The 21,235-nt window shown below is 41.3% G+C and overlaps 1 protein-coding gene across 1 annotated transcript in view; it reads right to left on the bottom strand.

The window, feature by feature from the left end:
* Nucleotides 1–20,839, bottom strand: part of fancc (FA complementation group C) — a 29,234-nt gene extending 8,395 nt beyond the window's left edge. Inside the window, exons 1-10 of the mRNA XM_080004531.1 lie at nt 20,720–20,839; nt 17,296–17,556; nt 11,752–11,839; nt 11,416–11,510; nt 5,568–5,672; nt 5,390–5,454; nt 4,845–5,009; nt 4,535–4,691; nt 454–509; nt 261–360 (exon numbers count right to left, since the gene is read on the bottom strand). Coding sequence (XP_079860657.1) covers nt 261–360; nt 454–509; nt 4,535–4,691; nt 4,845–5,009; nt 5,390–5,454; nt 5,568–5,672; nt 11,416–11,510; nt 11,752–11,839; nt 17,296–17,493 — 1,029 coding nt within the window. The 5' untranslated portion in view covers nt 17,494–17,556; nt 20,720–20,839. The remainder of the gene's footprint in view (nt 1–260; nt 361–453; nt 510–4,534; nt 4,692–4,844; nt 5,010–5,389; nt 5,455–5,567; nt 5,673–11,415; nt 11,511–11,751; nt 11,840–17,295; nt 17,557–20,719) is intronic.
* Between the last annotated feature and the right edge of the window lie 396 nt (nt 20,840–21,235).

Below are 21,235 nucleotides of genomic sequence, written 5' to 3'. Positions count from 1 at the left end.
ATCACTTTTTCAACATCGTAACACTCCAGTACCTTTCAGTTAGTGTCAAAATGTCAAATTGAAATGTTAAAAGGCTAATTTGGGGCAATTAATAAATAATTATGGTTACACAAGAGCAAACGGATTCGACATGTGGCAGCATATCAGTTCCGTTAACAGCTTCTTCAGATGATAATTCCTTCCAATCCGACCAGCCAGACGGGTGTGGTGTGGTGTGGTGTGGTGTTCCTGACCTTCAGGTTGAGGGACACGGGGTTTACCTGAGTCAGCAGTAGCGACACTTCCCTGAGGAAACAACGAGTGAAGGACTGAAGGAGAGTCAATACACCGTGATTCCCTTCTACTTGCTTCAGGACGGACCTGTCAGAAACACAGCATGCGGAATGTCCTCAGACACACAATGATTTGCACCAAACCAGGTGTCAGTTTGGAAAGCCCGGTGCTTTGACTTACCTAAAGATGTCATTCACAACCAAGAACATTGACCAGTGCTGTGCGCAGGCTTTGGGCTGGAGAAAAGAGAGATGCGAGACTTTGTGACGGGGTTCCGAGAGCTTTACATTTTATTTGGGTCCAAGACATTTATAAAGGACACTGAAAATGGTGATAAAGCTTTTTTTTGTTATTTATGCTTCACTACTCTGTAAAATGTCTGGACTCCGACTAGAACACATTAGCAAATTGTTAGAGAATACAATAATGGCGTTTTGATCATAGTTTAACTCTTATCTCCCTAACTACAGATAAGACAGGTAAGGAAGTTTGGACTCAATCATATCTCACGATAAAGTCTTGTCAGATTGGGGTCCCAGAGACAAAATGTTATCAAATGGGGTTTGTGGAGTAATGGTCAAAAAGATAAATAAAAAATAGAATAAAAAAAGGCTGAAATCACTGCACTAGTGGTTCCACAACAGAACAGCCATCAGGTGTCACTGTCGCATTGTACACAAACCTCCATGTCAAACGTTCTCTCTCCTCCACTGTTCTGCTCCTATTAGCTTATCACTGACATCGTCTCTCTCTTGCATTGCGATCTCTTTTTATCACCGGCGCTACGTGCACATTAGAAACGCACGTACACAAACACGCACACGGTCTCTCTCATCTCCGCCGAACTCTGGCTCATCACATGTTTCAGATTTAACACCTTTTAAAACGCCCCGGCACAAACATTTAACAGCTGTATTGTACACGCATGCCTCACTCTTCACGTCAGTTTACCTTCTAGACCCCAAAAACTTTGATTATTCCCCTTATTCTCCTCTCTCTTGCCTGTAATCCAGAGGATGGGTGGTGAAATTATTCTTCTATTCATACCCATCTTAAATAGTTGAGCTGTGGAAGGACCCTTAAGGGAACATTCTATATCTGACTGACTCATTAGAAAAGTAAGTACCATATTTTACAGGGTTTCTTGTTATTGAAAAATATTTAACTGCATGTTTTAATTGCAGCAAAAGTAAATTTTGACATTATCCAACGTTAACATTTTCAGGAGCTGTAACGATTGCTCAGATCCCTTAAACTGTGCTGATGATGGCCAATATGAGACCTCATATCAGGATAACTTGGCTTGGTTAAAATAATATCAAATTAACAAATTATGCCATTGTGACTTAAATGGCAGGGCCGGTGAATTTCCAAAGTTACTGGCTCGTGATTTCTGTTCATTGTCTACGCATGTATATTCAAAGTGTAAATCTTTCAAATTAGACATGGCAACATGATCAATACTGCGTGCAATTAAAAAAAATGTGGGGGTGTAAATGATTGATGGCCACTGAGAGTCTTAATTTTCATCAGGGAAGACTTGCAGGGCTGAACTTGACTCCTGCCCTCACTCAGTTTGGCTCCCTGAGTGTCAGCCCGGGTCATGGAAGGACCAAAGGTTATCCAAACTCACTGCCCAAGTAAAGTCAGACAAACAGCCCCCTCTGGTGTTATTGAGCATTCATTGCAACATTACAATCTGCTCAAAACTTTGAGCATTTAGGTATTAGTTCCATAGCATTATGTAACAAATCAGGCGCGAGCAGCAGCCATAATTTCCAACCGACAGAGATTCCTGTTTGTTGATTCCTGCGAATGGCATGTGAAAACAACGTCGGCTTTACGTCGATTTTTCGATACTTTTTGTCGACATCTAGGTTGGCATGCGTTTATATGTCAGTGCGTATCTATCTGTATATGCTATGCATGTGTGTGTGTGTGTGTGTGTGTGAACCATCACGGTTTTCACTAGTGAAAACAGATGGTATTTAAGCATCTTTCTCCATACCTTACCACTAACACTTCAAGGAGGGTCAATTACAGCACGCAGCAAACATCCTGTTTTTGGCAAGAAGGCCCAGGAAGTGAGTGTTTATTATTATTGGACCTCGCATCTCACAGGATCATGGGAGGGGGGAGAAGAAGAGCCCAAATAAGGAATGTGAGCCTAATTTCACATTTCCCATTTTTGATTGCAGTTTAAACAACTGTGGGGGAGGGAGGGGGGTGGAAGAGTGAAGGGCAGGCCCTTCAAATCCTGTCATTTTTTACCCCACATATGCACGCCATTCAACGATCACACACACGGATGTGTAAACATACACATCTGAGATCCAAACAAGCCTGAAGGCTGAATGTAATGGAGTCTAAAATGTATAACTCCCACCAACAAGGACAAACACACTGAACCAGATGTAATCTCACATACAAAGCATCGTCTGTGTGTGCGCGCGTGTACCAACAAGGTGATAACAGATGCCAATCAGTGAAGGATGAACAAGAGTAAACAAATATATCCATGGCTATTGACAGTCTCTCTCTCTCTCTCTCTCTCTCTCTCTCTCTCTCTCTCTCTCTCTCTCTCTCTCTCTCTCTCTCTCTCTCTCTCTCTCTCTCTCTCTCTCTCTCTCTCTCTCTCTCTCTCTCTCTCTCTCTCTCTCTCTCTCTCTCTCTCTCTCTCTCTCTCTCTCTCTCTCTCTCTCTCTCTCTCATACATACCTGATTAAAAGTACTCAGAAACTTAAGATGATGGGATCAAGTTTAATCAGGGAAAGTCTCGCTCCCTCACAAGCAGCATTAGCAGTCTCTATACGTGCACCTCGCCACGTTCCCATCTGTCTAAGTCATGGAGTACGGTGACCTAATCTCCAAAATGTGCACAGCGCCAGCCTGTACCTACTCAGCATGACGCAGCGCAAGCAGACCATCAATGCGGGAGAAATGAGTGACACCACGGACAAACTTACGCCCAGTGGACGATTCGAGACAGAGCAACCAGTGACAGAGGGGAAGCAACTTTCTCGTTCAAGCTCCATTTCTTTGCTCTAACGTCTACAGCTACGCAGTGGAACAGCAACGGGCCTTGAAAGGTCCTTCACAACTGTGCGACTGTAAAAAGAGCGTTGTTTTAAAGTTTCTAGGGTAGGGTATACTTTATATGATGTTTTCAGCTCTTATTGTGGATATATATATATATATATAGATTGATATAGATATATATAGATTGATATAGTAGTAATAGAGGTAGATAGCAAGATACTGTAGATATATATATATATATATATATATATATATATAGAGATATAGAGATATAGATATATAAAAATTTGGACAAATTGTAGGCCCGTAGACCTCACAGCTTTCACCCCTTTGTCTTGTTTAGACTAAGCTGTTGCAGCATCAAAAATACCTCATTTCCAGGCAATTATATAATGTGACCATTCATTTCAAGACGAGCCAGAAAGAAATCATAGATTGATGACTATTTCTGCATTTTTGGACTTGTCAGTGTCTTAAGTTTTATGTAGTGAGGACAGAGTAGCGACGCATCGATGTGACACAGAGTTCAACACTCCCTTTGTGGGATGGAGGCTGTGTGGAATTGGCCAAACAACGTGAGATCCAGTTATATACCAGCCAAATGGGAGGCCCATGTCAAAAAAAAAAAAAAGCCAAATGATGTGGGTCAGCCAAGCAAAAACAGTCAATAAAAACCCATCCAAGGTTTTCCAAGAAGTGCTTATGCAAAGAGCTTACAACGCCATAACTCATAATGAAATGAGAAGGGATTACTGTGTAGCTGTGCAGTTTCACAGTTTACGAAGCGGTTCAAAGTAGAACTAAAAATCTATGTAGAGTGCTGTAACCTCTAAAGTGAAGCACTGTAATACACTTCAATTCAGGTTAAAACTAGTGCACTTGTTTCGAGGGTACGTCTCCGATTCTCACCCCTTCCTAAATACAGTCAATTTGCACATTAGTTAAAATGGAGCGTTGGCAGCCATGGGACATCCTCTGCACATTAAGTTAAACTCAGGCTACCGACAGTTTTCTGCAGGGATATACCTCTCATTGTATAACATGCATTTGAAAACCCCTGTTGTTCCCTTAAGTCTGCCTCTTTGCAGAGATTTCAATAGAACATGTAAGTTACACAACACCACACCTGTGCTTGTTTTGTGGACCCTGCCAAGGTGTATAAATCCAAAACTTGAACCCATTTCAAAGAGCACTTCTCAGTGTGTGATAAAAGATTACCGACCATTATTGATTTTGCTAGCTGTTTCTCCATGATGTGTGAGACAGCACTTGGATTGGTGAGAACAGGCTCTAGCAAGCTCATCACTGCCACCTCCAGGCTGGGCAGGCTGTGAGACCACAGGGAAATAAGCGCCTGCTCGTCCAAGGGCAAGAAACCTCTGGAAAAAACAAATATACAGTTGCGCTGTTGTTTACAATAAGCCATTTACCTTAACATCAAGTTGATTTAAGTATTGACACTACTACACAAAATACGAATACAAATTTATTTTCATAATGGGTAAACAAAAGTTCCCTGGCGATTATCCTACCTTGAGTAGGCGGAGCTTACGGCAACCAGGAAGTCTGGGCTGAGCTTGGCCCTGCCGCAGGTCACTGGTCTCTGGAGCAGTGCACCAATAAGAGGAGCCACCTCAGGACATGTGACCAGGGGAACACAGGTCTCTGACGCCGCCAGAATGCCATCACATGAACACCTGGCCAGAATTATTTATTTTAGCTTCACAGGTCAAACACAAGATTACAGTCATCCAGTGCACACGGCGAAAAGTACTGACCCCGACCTAAAGAGGCAAGGCAGGAGATTGTGAGATCTGTCTTCATTGGTTTAAACTACAAGAATAATTCCATTAAAAACTTTTTTTTTTCCCATATAAGGTTTACCGTAGACTTTTCTCCAAGAGTGTCAAATTATTTTCTAGACAAAGTGTGTCTTCTACTGATTTTGATATTGATTTGTTGTTTCTTGGTCACTTGAGGTGGTGGGGATATTTTTTCGGCAAAAGCTGCCTTTCTTGACGTGCCCACAAGTTGTAGTGTATAAATAACATTTGTCAAACATCGGCCCATCTTTCACCTCCGACTTGGGTTTCCAGAACAACTGCAAATCTTCCCCATCTCCTCCGAAAGCAACTCCACCCTCTGAAAAGAAAGGGAGAGTACCGCCAGTGCACACCTCTCTTACCAACACAGACATATTCATGCACAACTACAAAAGACTCAGATATGAGTCTGGAGCGATTATAAGGCCCTACCTTCTTCAGGACTTTGAGATGGTACTGCTTTGGCGCTACATCCATGTGCCTCATAAATATTTCTGTTCCATTATCTTCTTCTGTAGTGAGTTGGCACAGCACGTTCTGCAGGGCGAGAGGGGTAACAACATTTTTAGTAGATTATTAGCACTTTGTGATTATCTAAAACAGTGGAGCAGACTTTGAAACTGTAAGTTTGGCCCCACGATCCCCCAACATCAAAGCTAATTAGGCTCTGGAATATAGGATGACTCCACTATTAGCAGGACATTATTCAAACCACATGAGACAGGAGAAGAGGCATTCCAACGATTACAAGAGTGAGAATGTATGGACAGCATGTGAGCAACTTCAAAAATGAACGTTCTCCTTCTTAAATGGGGTGCTTAGTGTTTTAACAAGCACATTTCCAGAAGAGACCTCATCATATTCTGATTAACTTATTAAACTCAAATGACTCCGTTATGGGAACCGCTCCTAATAAAGGAACAGAGTGAATTTCCCCTCGATGTTCATATGTCAGTCGGGCCTTATCTCGCAACTAGAGTTCACAAGACCTTTGAATGTCAAATTTTCAAGCAATCTGTTCGCTGATCTCGTTTCAATTTAATTGCATTAACATGAATAATAAAGGGCGAACATCATGTATGTACTGAATTCAGTAAGACAACATTCTCTTTTCATGTACCTTCTAAATGGAACAAACAGCAAAACATGATTGAGGTGTTAAATATTATTAGTTAAATATTATTAAAAAATGTTTTATTATGGGAATGCAATATTTTTCTATTTGTCTATGTTTTCTTTCTTTTATGTATAATGTGATTTTATAGTTGTCCTTTATACACCTTGATTTTATGTACATTAAACATGTCTAGGGTTCAGGGCATGCTCTCATTTGGTCTTCCATGGCTCAGTGAGGTTTTATCATTCAATGGATTGAAATACTTTTTTTTTTCATCAATGGAGAAAATGCAAAGAATGGCCTTACAAATGTAAGGCACCCATAATCTCTGTAGTCTACAGAACAAAAGCAGTTCAGAAAAGAAATACCTGAGAGCCTTCATTCGGACACACACACAATTCAACTCGAGCCTTTTGACTCGACAGAGAGAGAGTTCAATTATAATTTGGTAAAAAGTGCAAAAATAAAAAATAAAAACAAAACTGGGAAGTTCTGTCCAACTCAACCAGCCAAGCCCTCGAATCTTTAGCACGCCATCTGCTTTCAAAACTCCCAATAAACCTAAAACAATAAGCGCAGACATCATCGACGCTGCTTAGCAAAGACTTAAAAGGTGCAAATCCCTCCAGAGCGAGGGAAGTAACGCAAACAGACGTGAGCGGGTGGAAGGCACTGAAAAAGAAGGAGAGAAAATAAGAAACTGATTGAGCGAGGGAGAAAGAGGCGTGGGGGCTGCATATATGGAACATTGCAACATCTCCAGCAGAGGATTGCCGCAGTGCCGGCGGTGGGGCGCTGTGGTTTCTCTGGCCAAGCCCTACAGCACGCTAAGATGCTTACCCTCCACACAGACTCTCACAGCAGCCCCAATCACTACCATGTGAGCTGCCTCAAAACCCTGCAACCCTGCACATCAAGTACATGCAAAACCGCTCCATCTCATCCCTCCCTGGGCACAGCGGAACTATAAAGGCTGGGAGGGAGGGCGGGAGAGAGAGAGAGAGAGAGAGAGAGAGAGAGAGAGAGAGAGTCTACAAAGGCTGTAATGCAAGAGAAAAACAGCCCTGGTTATAATTTGAATAGAAAGATTTGTGGTCAATTTAGGAATGAGATGAAGCGTATATGGATAGATGGGTGGCAAATACTTTAGGTCAAAAGTCATGTTTCTCTCAACCAAGCTGGTTTTGGAGGATTGAACATGCCACTGACATTAAAATGATCCCAGTATAAATGTAACTGTGAAACAGAATATGTAAAAAATAAAAAAAAATTGTCAAGGACTTGGGCTGGCTTTGATGGGTGGCTCTGACTGCTGTGAACAATTACAAAGCCACGCTCAAATACTCCCAAAACCAATGAAAGACTCGAATGGAGCCTTAAATTGTAAAAGTTTCAGAGTGGAGGAAGAGGAAGAGTTGGGAAAGGAAGAGGAGGGCATTTGAATAGGACACTGAGGCACCGTGATAAGGAACTGAGGGAACAAATGCCAAGTCCTAAACGCTGAATACACAGAAATCCCCGATGAAGCCTGATGCCGAAATATGTCATTCTGCATCTCTTCTATCTTCCTTAAGAAAAATCACAAGAAAAATTTGAATTGACCCTTGATTTTTGACTACGTACTCATTTATGCTATCTATATGCAATTAAGAGACAGCAAATTTATTTTTATCCTATGCCCAGCTTTAAATCAAGGAGGGATTTAAAAAATAAAAACAACAATACTGGTCAGATGGGATACGTACTCGTTTTAGAGACGTGTGGTGAGAGTCATAACAAGTCTGTTCCATTCATGATACCAGTGCATCAGTATTACAATTGCCAATGTAATAACTCCCCATTAACATAATAAACAAGTCATGTAATAATAAGTTCTAGTTTATTATGTAATAATCCTGCCAACGTTATAAATTTTCCAGTAATTCCTCAATGTTATGAGCCTGGTAGGTGTCTGGGCCCGATACCGTTGTGTTGATGTTAAATTGAGTGTGGCTTGTGTGTGTGTGTGTTTGAATACCGGTCTGTATACAGAGGGTTGGCAAGGGGTACGAAATGAGTTTCCCATTTAGGGTTCGGTAAAGTTATCTATCTACACATCTATCCAGCAACAGATCGAATATGAATGTTATGACTTACACCTGTGGTGCTGTGAAAAGACCACACAGTATTGATCAAGAAAAAAAGGTGATGGAGTGTCATTCTGCTGAACACACTTTGACCACAAAACAATACTGCAAGAGCCAGAGGAAAATCAAAACGATGTTTTGAGACTGGATGAGAGAGAGAGAGGGAGACACAGCGGCTCCCCAACTTATAGCAGTCGCCCTGCATGACTCACTGAAAACACACACATCAAAGACGGAGCCATCCAGCCCTGTGTTCCTCGGCCCTCTAATATTATATTCCTGCTTTACTTATCTGTCATCCCCTTGAAATACCGCAGCGCTGTGTGGTCTTGCCTTCTCGTACAAGATGCATCAAAACAGAGCAATTGATTTAAAGAATAAAACTTACAAGGTTCTCCACTGTGTGTCTGTAGCCATCGGTTATCAAACACAGCAAGTGGGGAGAATCAAATGTGGTCAGAAGGAAACAGAAGAAAAAGAGGACAGGGTAAATGAGATTAAATGAAAATACAGAACTCTTGAGAATCAGCCAATACCATAACCAATCCAATATTTTTTTTGCTCCTAACTCTCCTTAACTTTAGTACAAAGTATTGCCATAGAGTTGACAATAATGGCAAAAGCCACACACATGCTACGCTGAATGGCTAGCTTATTGCTGTTGTCATGGTAACTTAAGGCTACATATGGCTAATGTTATTATCACATTGCCTACTCTACTTCTCTTGACGCCATACCGCAAATGTTTTTCTGTTATATTTCAGGCTAGATTTGTTTGAGGATTGAATCTAATTCATACTTTTTTCCCCTCTGATATACAGTACGATCCAGCGTTGTTTTCTGGTATCAGCCCAATAGTGGGTATGGGATCAGTACCATCTCAGTTGCACAAACACAGACACACAGGCATGTATGCACTCACGCATGTGCATAACACACATAAAGAGGCACAGTATTACGATGCCACTTAATTCCAGACAAACAGCTCATTACGCAGGCAGCAAGACAACAATGCTGAGGATCCAGATCAGACAGAGCTAACAGAAAACAGGCTGCACGCTGCATTCCAGGTCACGAGGCGCAGTGCAGACACAGAGACGCAGTATCTCCCAAACCAAAACCATACAGCTGCCGTGCTGGGCTTTGGTGAGCGTTTGGTTTGTCCCTCCCTGCTTGTCATTTGCGGAGATAGAGGATTAGATGAGGAGGAAGATGAAGACTTAAGTTATACGTTTGGCCCCTTTGGGTCCTTTGATCTGGTGTGTCTGAGATTATAATCATTTTTTTCTCCTTTGGGTGGCCTCGACTTCATTTGAACCCCTTCCCCTGTCAGCGTGACATGGTTTAACCACTGAGCCACTTATCTAATGATAATTATACAGCACAGAGCTATAAAACGCTCCTTTTATAACGTTTCTTCCTTTGTCTAAGTACAACGCAGTAGATTCCAGTTAATACCACAGAGCAACGTATCAAACAATTGAATCTCTCGCCAAGTAAAAAAATGTAATTTTTCCTTTTTGGTCTGCTACGCAGCTTGTGTCACTCTCAGAAGCAGGGATTCATAACATGTCCTCTTGTGCAGGAGTATCATGAAGAAAGACCCTCGAGACTCTCACCCTCAAGATAACAAAGCTCTCCACTCTCTAAAGAATGTTATCTTTCTTTACAATCTTCTCCATGAACACAAACATACTGCATATACACACACACAAGTGCACACACTTGCATCAGTACAAACGCATAGGTGTACACACAAGATGGAGACACAAAGACACGCCGGGCCGCGCAACACATGCATCCAACTTGGCCTCTGGCAGGTCAAAGACCATCTGGCAAACTTCAGATTTACTTTAAAGGCACCGTTTTCATTAGAAGCCATTTTATTTGATGAGAAATTAATTAAAATAATACAATCACAGAGTTAATCTGGCAAAAATGCTTAGGCTCCACGGACATTGCCATCTGGGTGAACTGATAGTTGGAAATCCCTCAATCTTTTATTTTTTTTCCCTTTCCTTCTCTTTCCATCTGTGTGTGCATGCGTGCATTTTAAATAGTAAATTAGTACAATGGGTTGAACTTTCTAAATATTTTATAAAAACCTCATCTCGGTTGGGACACAAAAGGCTTTGATTAATTTAAGAGGCCCAACTCAAGCCTTTAATCATCCAATTCATATCGAAGGGAGAGAGGAAGAGGGCTGGCGAGAGAAGTCCTATTAAAAAATAAATTATACAGAAAAGATCTTCTACAGTCAAAGTCAGGAAGTAAACCATATGACAAGCTTGTTCAAATCTAATAAGCACATAGCTAAGCAGCAAATATTATGGCCCAGGATGTTTTGGCTTGTCCTGGGACTGTGATGCTTTGGGTTTAGTATCAAACCGAGGCACTGGGGGACAACCTCTCTAGCCACTAGGCAATAAAGTCAAGACTGGGAGTCTCATGAGAAGCAGCTTACGTCCTTAACACTGCATGTCAGATAGGGCTGGGTGATAATGAGGTAAACAAATGTCATATGTTTTTAAAAATACTACAATATCAATAATTTGACTATATTTTGGGTATGGCGAGGTTCAGAAAAATTACATTACTTTACTGTAATCAGGAAACGTTCTCATCCTGATATAATTCCAAAGTATTATAAAAATAAATAACTAAAATATATTTTAGTAAAGGATTAATTATTCTTCTTTCTTTCTTGGTCTCCCCACCGTAAACAAAGACCTTTAATCCCCAATGCCAAACAAAAACTAAATTAGAACTTATGCTTGCGTCACACCACCGGCGACAAGGCTGCAGCGTGAAGCCGAGCAGCTCTCATCTCGTCGCCGTATGGTCACACCGCTGGTGATGAAGCTTCTGTGGCCCTGGCGTTTGTGGGCGAAAAAAAAGGAGGGACAAATAATTGAGGGGGGGGGGGGGGGGGGGGAGTTGTACATAAGCTTATCAAATTTGTCAAAACCCAGATTGGTTTCAACATCATACTAATCTATATCGTAACCCATAGATGTGTCGTAAAACGTTTGTGTACCCGTATCCATGCGTTGGCCTTCCTCTCCACCGCATTGCTTGGTTCTTCAGAGTACAGACTGCACAGACCCTGGAACAGCAGCCTGCAGCTCACAGCTGAAAAGTCGATCAACAAAAAAAAAAAAAAAACACAATAAGGTGAGATGAGATAACACTTTATCAACCTTTGAGGGAAATCTGGGTGTTTTGCAGCAGATATTGACAGAACAGTGCAAATCAAAGAAATGAACACTCAGCCCTGCGATATGATCGCCGACCATGAGATCTGTGTCTCCATGGACCATCAACAAGTTTGCCACTGATAGAGAAGTTAGAGCTGTCCGGAGGGGAACCTCACCATCAGCCGTGATATAAGGGTTCCAGCAGAGACGACCCAGGAGCTGGCCGAGGAAGGGCAGCCTCATCAAGGCCTCCGTGGTGGAGCTCTGGGAAACAAAGGACCATTGGATTTAATGGCAGAAATGAATAAGGAACACTACAATGTACCTCTAGTCTGTTGCTGTTCATGTGAAGCAAAATAGGGAATTATTAATGTGTGTTATATAACAATTGAATACATAATCAAGTGAGGGCTGGTGTGCACGGGCTGAGGTGCCGGTGCCGGTGCCAGGCGCACCACTGAGCATTATTACACTGGCAGGTTTATAATTTGTTTTTGTTTTGTTTTATAAACTTTACCAGGCAAAACAGTAATTGCTGGCGCCAAACATCAAGCAAGTGATGTTGTGCTGTAAAGCGTAACGCATTTTTTAGTTACATAGTGCAAGAACGGAAGTTCGGGGGAGTAAGTGGGAGTGAAAGAGGTGCCATTCTCCATAAATCAGTGTACCATCAAAATGATTTTGAAACTGTTTTTTTAAGGTAAAAAAGTTACATAGTGTTGCTTTAAGAGAAGGGAACGTTAATGAATATTACAAAGTAAAAAGACAACAATGAAACTGTTTTGAGCTATTGCATGGACAGCAGTACTCTAGTAAAAATAAGTGCTGTCTGACATTGTCTTCATACATTGTTGTCTTTTGAATTCTCAGCACATTTCGCCTTGTAAATGCAAGCGGGCCAATATTATACAATGCCACTTTAAGTATTATTACAAATACAGATACCGGGTCAAATAATGTGTTCAAGAACTCATACACGATACAAAAAAACAGAGCTTGCAGAAAATATGCGACATTTTGTGACCTCCTGTTTCATGTTTTGTTTTTCGAATAAATAAATGACTGCAGTATCTTTAAAATCCCCGACCTCCATATTATTGTAAAAGAGAAATTCCCATGGTCCAGGAGAAATTGTCTTCAGATTTAAAGGGGACCATTATGCTTTTCCTTATTTTCTATGTACACACACACACACACACACACACACACACACACACACACACACACACACACACACACACACACACACACACACACACACACACACCTCACAAAAAGTTAGGGATATTTGGCTTTCGGGTGACATTTATGGAAAATATAAAAAGTTCATGCTACAGTGATATTATATCGTGAAAGTAGGGCATTTAAGTAGAAGCATGCAATGGTGATTTCCTCATCTCAAACAATTTATTGAAACAAAAGCCAACAACAAATGTCAATGTCTCAATAACTTGTCATGTGCCCTTGAGCATCAAGTACAGCTTGACAACGACGTCTCATGCTGTTCACAAGTCGATTTATTGTCTGCTGAGGCATGGCACCCCACTGTTCTTGAAGGGCGGCCCTCAGGTCATTGAGGTTCTGGTGCATAGAGTTACGGGCCTCTACACAGCGACTCAGCTGATCACATAGGTTTTCTGTGGGATTCAGGTCTGGAGAAAGTGCAGGCCACTCCATTTGAGGTGCCCCAGTCTCCAGCAGCCGCTCCCTAATGATGCCACCTCCATGAGCTGGAGCATTGTCGTCCATGAAGATGAAATTAGGCCTGTGTTGTTCATGCAGGGGCACAATGACTGGATTAATGATGTTATTCAGCTAGTATGGGCTTGTCAGTGTACCATTCACAAAGTTCAGGGCAGTTCTGTATTGACTTGACACACCTGCCCACACTGTAACACCACCACCACCACCAAAGGCTCGTCTGGTGACAACAGTGGCTGATGCATAGCGCTCTCCTTGACGTCTCCAACATCGTTGGCGGCCATCATTTCTGCTCAACGTGAAGCATCAGGAACACAATATGATTTAGAGGTATGTTAGAATGGCTCTATGCGTAATCTGAATAGAATTTTCAACAAAAATCTTCAAAAACCTGTTTTGGGGACCTCTGAGACCTATATTAACTTGTGTGAAAACAAGAGTAAGAGATCCACTTTAATGTAAGAGCAGAAATCCAGTGGTGGGCTTTATTAGGCCTGCAATACGACCTTGCCCATTAAATGATTTAAGTAACTGAGTTGCACGGTATCCACAGTCCTACAGTATATTGCTCATATACCACCTTGTTTCCTGGATTTTATTATTAAAAGATATACAATAGCACGGCAGAGCTCCCACTATGTTGACTATGGTGCAAGATATGCAGTGCAGAACACCAAGCCAGTTTCTGCTCAAGTTTCTAAGGGTTTGTCCAGGGTTGAGGGTGATATAACTGTTTGAGTTTAAGTGTGTGTGAGCTCACAGAAACGGACTATGTGATACCTCACACCCCACAGCAATTTAAAAACACTACATTAAGAAAGGGCTTTAAAGAAAGAGAAGGATAGGAGAAGCGCTTGACGTTTTTCAGAACAGTGACCTTTCAAATCCATAGTTAAGGCCCACTCTGTGTTATTACCAATTCAAGATTGAAGCTAACGAAACACTCAACTCAGTTTCTCAATGGTCATAAACTATAAAAACAAAAAGTAGTTTTAACAAAGTTATATATATTTTTTTGGTGCTCAGCTCAGGCAAAATCAGATAAGATCTGACAACCAATAAAAGACTGTGGCAGAAAGAGACGTTGAGAACCCAGACTTGTGACACGTACAAGTACTTTCACCCCGACTGTATCAACTCAGACGTTCAACTTAGTATTCTTTCCTTACGTTTTAATACGTCAACACTATTACAGAAAGAGGTAGGACAAACAGCAATCAGCCACAACATTAAAACCATCACTAATAGTGTGTAGCTCAAGAAATGATTGTTCACTTGCTGCCTGATATATCCCACCCCCTGACAGGTGCCATTGGAACGAGATGAGAAATGTAATTCACGTCACCAGTCAGTGGTTTTAATGCTGTGGTTGATCAGTGTATACTGGAACAGAACAGTATCAAGGTTGCAGATGCTATCTGAATAGGATTTGCTTGTAATTTTTAACCGCAGCCTTTAATTTACAAATGTGTGTATGCATGACTGTATGCACGCTTGCACGTGTGGGGGCGTATGAGTCATGTTTACATTTAAGTATAGATTATTTAGCCCTATAACAACAGCCGACCAATTAAAATGCTCCAAGGCAGAGGAGAACACGGCAAAGTGAAAGCCCGGACCCAACCTTAATCTGACATATGCCCGTTTTAATTGAAGCAGTGTGCGGCTGCTGAAACAAAGGAGGTTCTGGCTGTTTCACTGCCATGCACAGACAGTGGGGGCTGTTGTGTCGAGAGGGCAGGATATGATACACGGCTATGAGAAACTGTTAAATTATATAATGACCCCTTGAGCCGAGACCATCTGTTTAGAGTATGTTGATCGAAAAACAAGTGTGAGGTCTTACGGGAACTCGAGTTACTGTCCTTCGAGTTTGAGTGGTAAACTGGTTCATAGGCTTGAATTTTTTAAGACTTTTTTGAGAAGAGTAAATAAAGAAAAATGTCATGTGTTGTGTCATGCATGTACTCCTGTATATGCCGTTTACATAGTGGGTGGCTGGGGCCGCCTTTCCCAGCAAGAACTCAAAGATCAGGCATGCAGATGCGGTCAGTAAACTGTTGATGTGCCGCTATAAAAAAACAATCAATCAGGAGAAGGAAAACTTTTAAGAAAATAATTTGATCGAGCGAAGACAAGGAGAATCCCAGAAGTTGAAAAAAAAAAAAAAAAAAAGAAAACATTGCCGCTTTGAACCCACCCAAACACAAATGCTCTTATGGATTGCCTCTTTCAGCCTGCTCATAACACCCAATAGTCTCGTCACAGATCGAGGCAAATCTAAGGTCTTTACATTCAGGGAAAGCATCGACAGCTTCACTAGCAGGCCACAATCTTTTTGTAAAATTATTAGATTCCACAATAATATGTGGCCATTCAAATTAAAGTGGAATTTTAAACCATTGTTAGAAATGTCACAATAAACAGAATGTGAATTAGGTGCATTTCCATCTGTTGAGATTATGAAAATGAGCTGTCAATTTTTATGTTCCAATCTTCAATGCTATAATCAATGGCTGTTTTGAAATAGGTTGACATGTATCATAACATCACTTTTTACATTTTTACTACTATTATAGTGGCATAAAATTAACAAGAAAATAGAATAAAATTAGTAATCACAATTCTTTGTAGGACAATTATTTGTATGACAATAAATCATCAACTAACATTTCTTGATCATGGCAATTGAAGACCCAAGTCTATGGGACTTTGGACACGGCCTATGAACACGCAAGCAAAAACACAATTATTAGATGGGCTTAAAATCTTAGGCACATAATCTTCACCAAGGGTGCTAAGGCAGTGTAAACCGGGAAATGAGTATTAACTGTGAATATATATATATTTTTTTATCTTTGGGCTAAAACCACAAAGCCATTAAGTCATCAAAGGATGCCAAACTTTTGCCAAGAAGCAGGCTATGCTCAGCTGCTCTTTTATGAGCCCATTGCTGGTAAAAAGGATTTCGCTCCTTTTTACCAGCTCCCTCCCCTTACTTATTTTGTTGTCTCCTTTCTGTTTTATTTTTTTCTTGATTCTTGATTACACCCCAAAGAAAGTAATTCAGAGGGAGAGACACAATGACTGATTGTTACAGTAAATGTATAGCACATGGGGGAAAATTGTGTGAACAACACCCTGATATAAATAACAAGAAAAGGGACCTTCAGACTAATGAGTGGTGAAATGTTAAATAAAGAAAATAATTATGAAAAATGAAAATATAAAGAAAAATGAAACATAATATTCAGATAGAGTAAAGGTATTAGAGGTAGAAGGCATGGTCTGTTGAACACTGGAGTCTCAGAGTCCTGCTGCACCCCTCCTGTCCTTTGCTCCCGTTCCATAATTTGCTGGACTTGATGCTGGGATACATCAGGTTAGCGCTGGAGGTCCCCCTGCGGCTATTACCTGGCTAACTCAACATTGCATCGCTGCCAACTAAACACACATGGCCTCTGCACAGCACAGAGCAGCCTCTGTTAAGAGGAACCAACCAGCGCTAGACATGCTCTTAATGTCTCTGCCGAAGGAGAGAGTGTGTTTGTGTGTGTGTGTGAGCATGTGTAATAGACTTGGTGTTTGCAGTAGCTTAATGCTTCATTAATCTGAGGGCTGTTTGGCCAATCGGCTTAATTAATTAAATGGCTAAGTTAATTTGAATGGCTAGGTTGTTCACACCCTGTAAAAGAGTCTTTCAGGGAAATGGACAATGTCATTACGCCATTTAAGCATTTGAGAGATGGATATACTGCAGAAGTGTGTTCATTCATTCATTCATAAGATAGCACAAATAGCAAATATTCTCTTCTAGGGCCAGGAAGGGAAAGAAGACAGAAGACCAGAAAGATGAAAAAGACTGGAAATTCGGGAGGATATACTGTACAAATAGTTTCATTCATACATAAGATGGTGCAAACTAGAAGAATTCATACTTCTAGTTATCAGAATGGGGAAAATGTAGCTAAAGCTAAGAGACACTTAAAAATTGTTTCTTATTCACTATTTTCACTAACCATATCATCAATATGTGAAAGGAGGAGCTGGAGGAACTCCTTCAGTCTGCCCAAGTTAAGGCAGGTGTCCCTCTGGGTCTCCAGACTGTCAGCCTGGCCCCAAGTCATGGCTTTCTGCAGCCAGAACTGGACCTCATGGGCGTCTACCCGACACTCAGCTTGGGGTTGAAGATGCGGCAGTGGCTGTAGCTGAGACATGCAGCACTACTGGGTTTCAGACTTGCTGAAGTTGAGCTTTGACTTCTTGTGTTAACAAGAATCCTAGGGGAGAGAGAAAGATAGGGGCAAAAGTTGAAACTTCAGGACAATAAGGAAAAATTATATATATTTTAAAGCCAAACCTACATCGATCAGCCACAACATTAAAACCACTGACAAGTGAAGTGAGTAACATTGATCATCTTGTTCCAATGGCCCCTTTAAAGAGGTGGGATATACTCGGCAACAAGTGAACAGTTTTGAAGTTGATGTGTTGGAAGCAGAAAAAATGGGCAAGCGTAACGATCTGAGCGACTATGACAAGGACCAAATTGTGATGGCTAGACGACTGGGTCAGAGCATCTCCAAAACGGCAGGTCTTGAGGGGTGTTCCCGGTATGCGGCTGTTAGTACCTATCAAAATGGTTCAAGGAAGGACAACGGGGGACAGGGTCATGTGCGCCCAAGGCTCATTGATGGGTGTGGGGAGCGAAGTCTAGCCCCTCTGGTCCAATCCCACAGAAGAGCTACTGTAGCACAAATTTCTGAAAAAGTTAATGCTGGCTAAGATAGAAAGGTGTCAGAACACACAGTGCATCGCAGCTTGCTGCATATAGACACACACCGGTCAGAGTGCCCATGCTGACCCCTGTCCATCCCCAAAAGCACCTGAATGGGCACCTGAGCGTCCAAACTGGACCATGGAGCAATGGAAGAAGGCGGCCTGGTCTGATGAATCACGTTTTCTTCCTTTTCGATCAGATCGAGCATCAGCGGGATGTGCTGAAACAACAAGCCCGATCCATGGGGCCCCCACATTGCAACGTACAAGACTTAAAGGATCTGCTGCTAACGTCTTGGTACCAAATACCATAGGACACCTTCAGAAGTTTTGTGGAGTCCATGCCTCGACAGGTCAGAGCTGTTTTGGCGGTACGGGGGGGGGGGGCTACACGATATAAGGGGTTATTAATGGTGGTTTTAATGTTGTGGCTGATCGGTGAATTTAACAAATAAAGTGGCATTATTGATAAACAGGAACCATTTTATTAAATTCTAAAGTTGCAAGTTGCAAAGCAATTATGGATTTCCATCCAACCTCAGCTCACCATTTCATTCTTACATATAACACTTCTTTCACATAAGGCCACCATTACTTCAGAAACTCATGTCTGTGCTGCGCTATGTGGGCCATGTCTGCATGTGTGGCCTAGTGAAGCCATAAAATGTGTCACCATCAACCTATCTTCTCAATTTTTAAAGGAGAGCAGAAAGGAATAGGTGTAGATTAAAGCTAAGGAGGTTAAGCCGGTACTGTTAATCCCTTGCTACTATATCCTTAACTACCCCATGATCAGACTTCTAAGCTCCAAGGAATTAAGCTCCAAGCAATCAAGCATTTTCATCACACACTCTTATCATGCCTACCGAGAAATAAACAGAGAATTCTTCACCTTTTATGATAACTGGGAGAAAAAAGTGTATCAACAGGTGTCAAGTGTCAAGATTGTGTGTTAGGATATGTTTTGTGTCTTAAAATGTAGTGTGTGTTTTTGTTGTTTTTAGCTATAATGACAGATCTGTGTGGGACACCACAAGGCTGTGCTTTGCGATCACCTTGTTACACACAACTTGTTTAATGCCTGGCCATTATCTCTGCTGGAAAGCCACTAAGGCTCACTGAATATATAGGTTAATACTTTTCGTCTTATTTTGGGCGAAAGAGGATATTACAAAATACCAGATTAGGAACAAATGGTCCTCGCTGACTTGTGTTGGTGGCTCAGTTTTCAGTACACGAGAGGTGGAACAGAGCAGCAGGCTAAATATCCAAGTAGCCTCACACGCAGCGATTATACTCATGACCACATGAGCACACACTCAGACAGAAGTCCAAACATATACCTATGTGCACCCATACACAAAAACGCATTTCTCTCCCTCTTACGCACACACTCCGGCTCAAGAAATTGCCAAATACATTTTAGAGTAGGAATGAGATGTGACTGGTCAAATATTATCTTTGAAGATTTGTTAAACTAAGCTTGTGGACTTTGGGTAAGGGGCAGTTTGCAGTTCCAATTAAGAGATTGTTGACATTATTTCAGAATAATCAAATCAGTCAAACATCACTTTCTACAAATGTACTGCAGTGCTCCAAATTGATACATCTAAGAATAAGTACATTTTTTGGGCCTACATCAACAACTGAAAAGTTCGTTTTTTAACCTCAAAGGGCTGGTGTAAGGCGTCTGCGGCAGCATCAATTTGAGATTACCTTTTTGTCTGAGGACAAACTGAGCGGAGCTTTTAAGCTTCCCTTTCTTGTTTTTGAGAAATACATATAAAAAAATAAAATTCTTACTTACCAATTTCATGCAGATCACCGATATCTAATCAGATATATAAAGTTTAGATAACACAGCATCCGCCTACATTATGCAATGCAAGTTAACAGGCCATGTAGTCAGCGGTGGAAAGTGACAATGTAAAGGTACTTTCTTACTGTACTTAAGTACATTTTTTTCCAGTATCTGCACTTGCAAACATACATGTTCTGGAGACTTGACACTCACTCCACTGAATTTCAATGCAAATATAGAATCGTTTTACACCAATACATTTCTAACAGGACTTATATTTCTACATCTCAAAATCAGGGACTGGATTCTGTAATCAGTATATGCATGGGCATCATCTGCAGAAAATAACATCAGTAGTATAGATTAATTTATGTCAGGGCACTGGATATGACAAGCACTTTTACCGTGAGCACATTTAAAAAGTACTTAAATACTGAAATGTCAATGTGGTGCTTTCACTTTCAATAGAGTGCGTTTGTTTCAGTGCATTCATACTTTTGCTTCCCTTAAACGTGCGAGTAGTTCTCCCCGCGTGTAGTAAGTAGTGCGCTAGTGGTACACGCTTCAAAAAGGTGTGGTGCAATGTCGACACCAAACCACATGATGCCAGTATTTCATTCACTCCGGATAGATAAACCCAAAAAATAATTTAAAAAATAACTACAAAAATCGAGCAAGCTAAAACACTCGTAAAGTTATAAAGAGTTATCAGTTGTGCATTACTGTGTTGGTTATTAGCAAGAAATGCATGTCTAGACGCCACGTAAACGTGAGTGACAACCAAATGCTGTCAGCGTGTTAGTAACTACAGTTAACCAGTTTATCAACACGAGAGACATATCAAAATGCATGATATGAGCTACCTGAAGCCGCGTTGTTGCCTCGGCGTCTAAAGCGACAGTGTTTTGTCGCCTTTACAACGTAAGAAAGAACTAAAAGTGAACTCGGGTCTTGCGCCGCGGCGTCGCCAACGCGAAATTCCCTCTTCCGAGACCCTTCCGGGTTTGAAGGGATCCCATTGGCTGAGCCGTCTTCGCGTTGCACGCTGGGACTTGGAGTCAGACCGATGGAGGGGAAAATAAGTCGAAAGCTTTTTTTGTTTTTCTCTCATAACTTAAGATTTCGCGACTATTTTGTCCGTTTTTGTTCCTTTTTATTGTTTGTTTATTTGTTTGTCTGTTTGTTTTTTTGAATTGGAATTTTTTTCAAAGAGTGTGTCTGTTGTAATCGTGAATGGCGGTTGTCTGTGGGCCGCTGGTTTTTCGACTCAGACGTCGTTTTATTTCGTTTCTTTTGTGAGGTGGTAGTCGAGAGCATGCAGCAAGAGCAATGGAAAGAGGTTAACGGTGATATTTAGTTCGTACAAGTACGCAGTCACT

The sequence above is a fragment of the Zeus faber genome, assembly GCF_960531495.2.
Source record: "Zeus faber genome assembly, chromosome: 7".
Classification (NCBI taxonomy): domain Eukaryota; kingdom Metazoa; phylum Chordata; class Actinopteri; order Zeiformes; family Zeidae; genus Zeus; species Zeus faber.
Note: the sequence above shows the minus strand (reverse complement) of the source record. Positions and strands in the feature narration are given on the sequence as shown.